General features: G+C 43.3%; 1 protein-coding gene across 1 annotated transcript; it reads right to left on the bottom strand.

Moving 5' to 3' along the window:
- Positions 1–259: 259 nt before the first annotated feature.
- LOC112091756 lies at positions 260–1102 on the bottom strand. Its single transcript, XM_024166146.1, has one exon. It carries the CDS (start codon positions 1100–1102, stop codon positions 260–262), a length of 843 nt encoding a protein of 280 aa, XP_024021914.1.
- Positions 1103–1306: the final 204 nt, after the last annotated feature.

Raw genomic sequence — 1306 nt, 5'->3', positions numbered from 1 at the left:
TTCTCAATAAAATTGCATTACAGTGATCCTTGCCATCCCGCCTAGGATTTTCTATATTGCTTGGAAGAGTTCCCTGTGGACGATTAGTCAAAGCATTTGCAAGTTGCCCAATTTGAGTTTCCAAGCTTCTCAAGGTTGAATCATAGCTCTGCATCTTAGCCTCGTTATTTGTTATATATTCCTTAAAGAAATTTTCCATGGAATTTGAACTTTCACCGGCTTGAATCCGCATTGGCTGAGCTGGTTGTGCTAAACCCGGCTACTGAGCTGGTCTATTATACTGAGGAGCACCACTAGGACCTGCTCCTTGATTACTCCAAGAGAAATTGGGATGTTGTTTCCATCCTTGGTTGTGTTGATGGTTGTAAGCATTGTTGCGGTTGTAGTTACTCACATAACAAGCTGAAGCGGGATTCAACGGACATTCCTCAAATAGGTGTCCCTCCCCACAATATACACAGGAGATTGCAAGGGCCTGGACAGAATTCACTCCAGTTGAAGTGTTCATAGTTTTTATCATGTTAGTCAAATTTGACACTTGACCCGAAAGAGGAGTGATTGCATCCACTTCAAGAACTCCCAGTGTTTTCCTTGTGGGTAGTCTCTCGGTTGGCCATTGATAATGATTCGTGGCCATCCTCTCCAGAATCTCATTGGCCTCATTGTAAGATTTGGCCAAAAGAGCACCATTAGCTGCGACATCAACCATTACTTTGGTCGGCTCATTGAGACCATTGTAAAAAGTCTCCATTTGAATCCAATAGGGAATACCATGTAATGGACACTTTCTGAGTAGTTCCTTAAACCTTTCCCATGCCGCATAAACTGACTCTCCATCACCTTGATGAAAAGAGGTAATGTCATTTCTCAACTTGGCGTTCTTTGTCGGAGGGAAATACTTCATAAGAAACTTTTCAGCCATATCACTCCACGTTGCAATGGAATCAGCAGGTAAGCTATTAAACCAAGCTCTAGCACGATCCCTCAAAGAGAAAGGGAAAAGTGTTAGCCTTAAAGTTTCTGGAGGAACTCCCGGTAGCTTGAATATATCGCTAACTTCCATGAATAACCTCAAATGTTGATGAGGATCATCTGTCGCCATACCGCTGAATTGTCCCACGGTCTGTAGCATTTGAAACATGACCGGTTTAAGTTCAAAGTGTGGGGCCTAGATGTTTGGCCGAACAATCACAGGATTTAGTCCATCAAGAACTAGGACTGCAAAATCTCTGATTGCTCGATCACGGTCATCAACCACAAACGGTCTTGGGGCTGGTTCAAGAGCATTAAGCTGCTGCCCCTGATT

Source organism: Morus notabilis, unplaced genomic scaffold, assembly GCF_000414095.1.
Source record: "Morus notabilis unplaced genomic scaffold, ASM41409v2 Scaffold843, whole genome shotgun sequence".
NCBI lineage: Eukaryota > Viridiplantae > Streptophyta > Magnoliopsida > Rosales > Moraceae > Morus > Morus notabilis.
Note: the sequence above shows the minus strand (reverse complement) of the source record. Positions and strands in the feature narration are given on the sequence as shown.

Bases quoted from the DNA above. Each gene is read 5' to 3' on its own strand.
- LOC112091756 (XM_024166146.1), bottom strand. From the start codon at position 1,102: ATGGCGACAGATGATCCTCATCAACATTTGAGGTTATTCATGGAAGTT.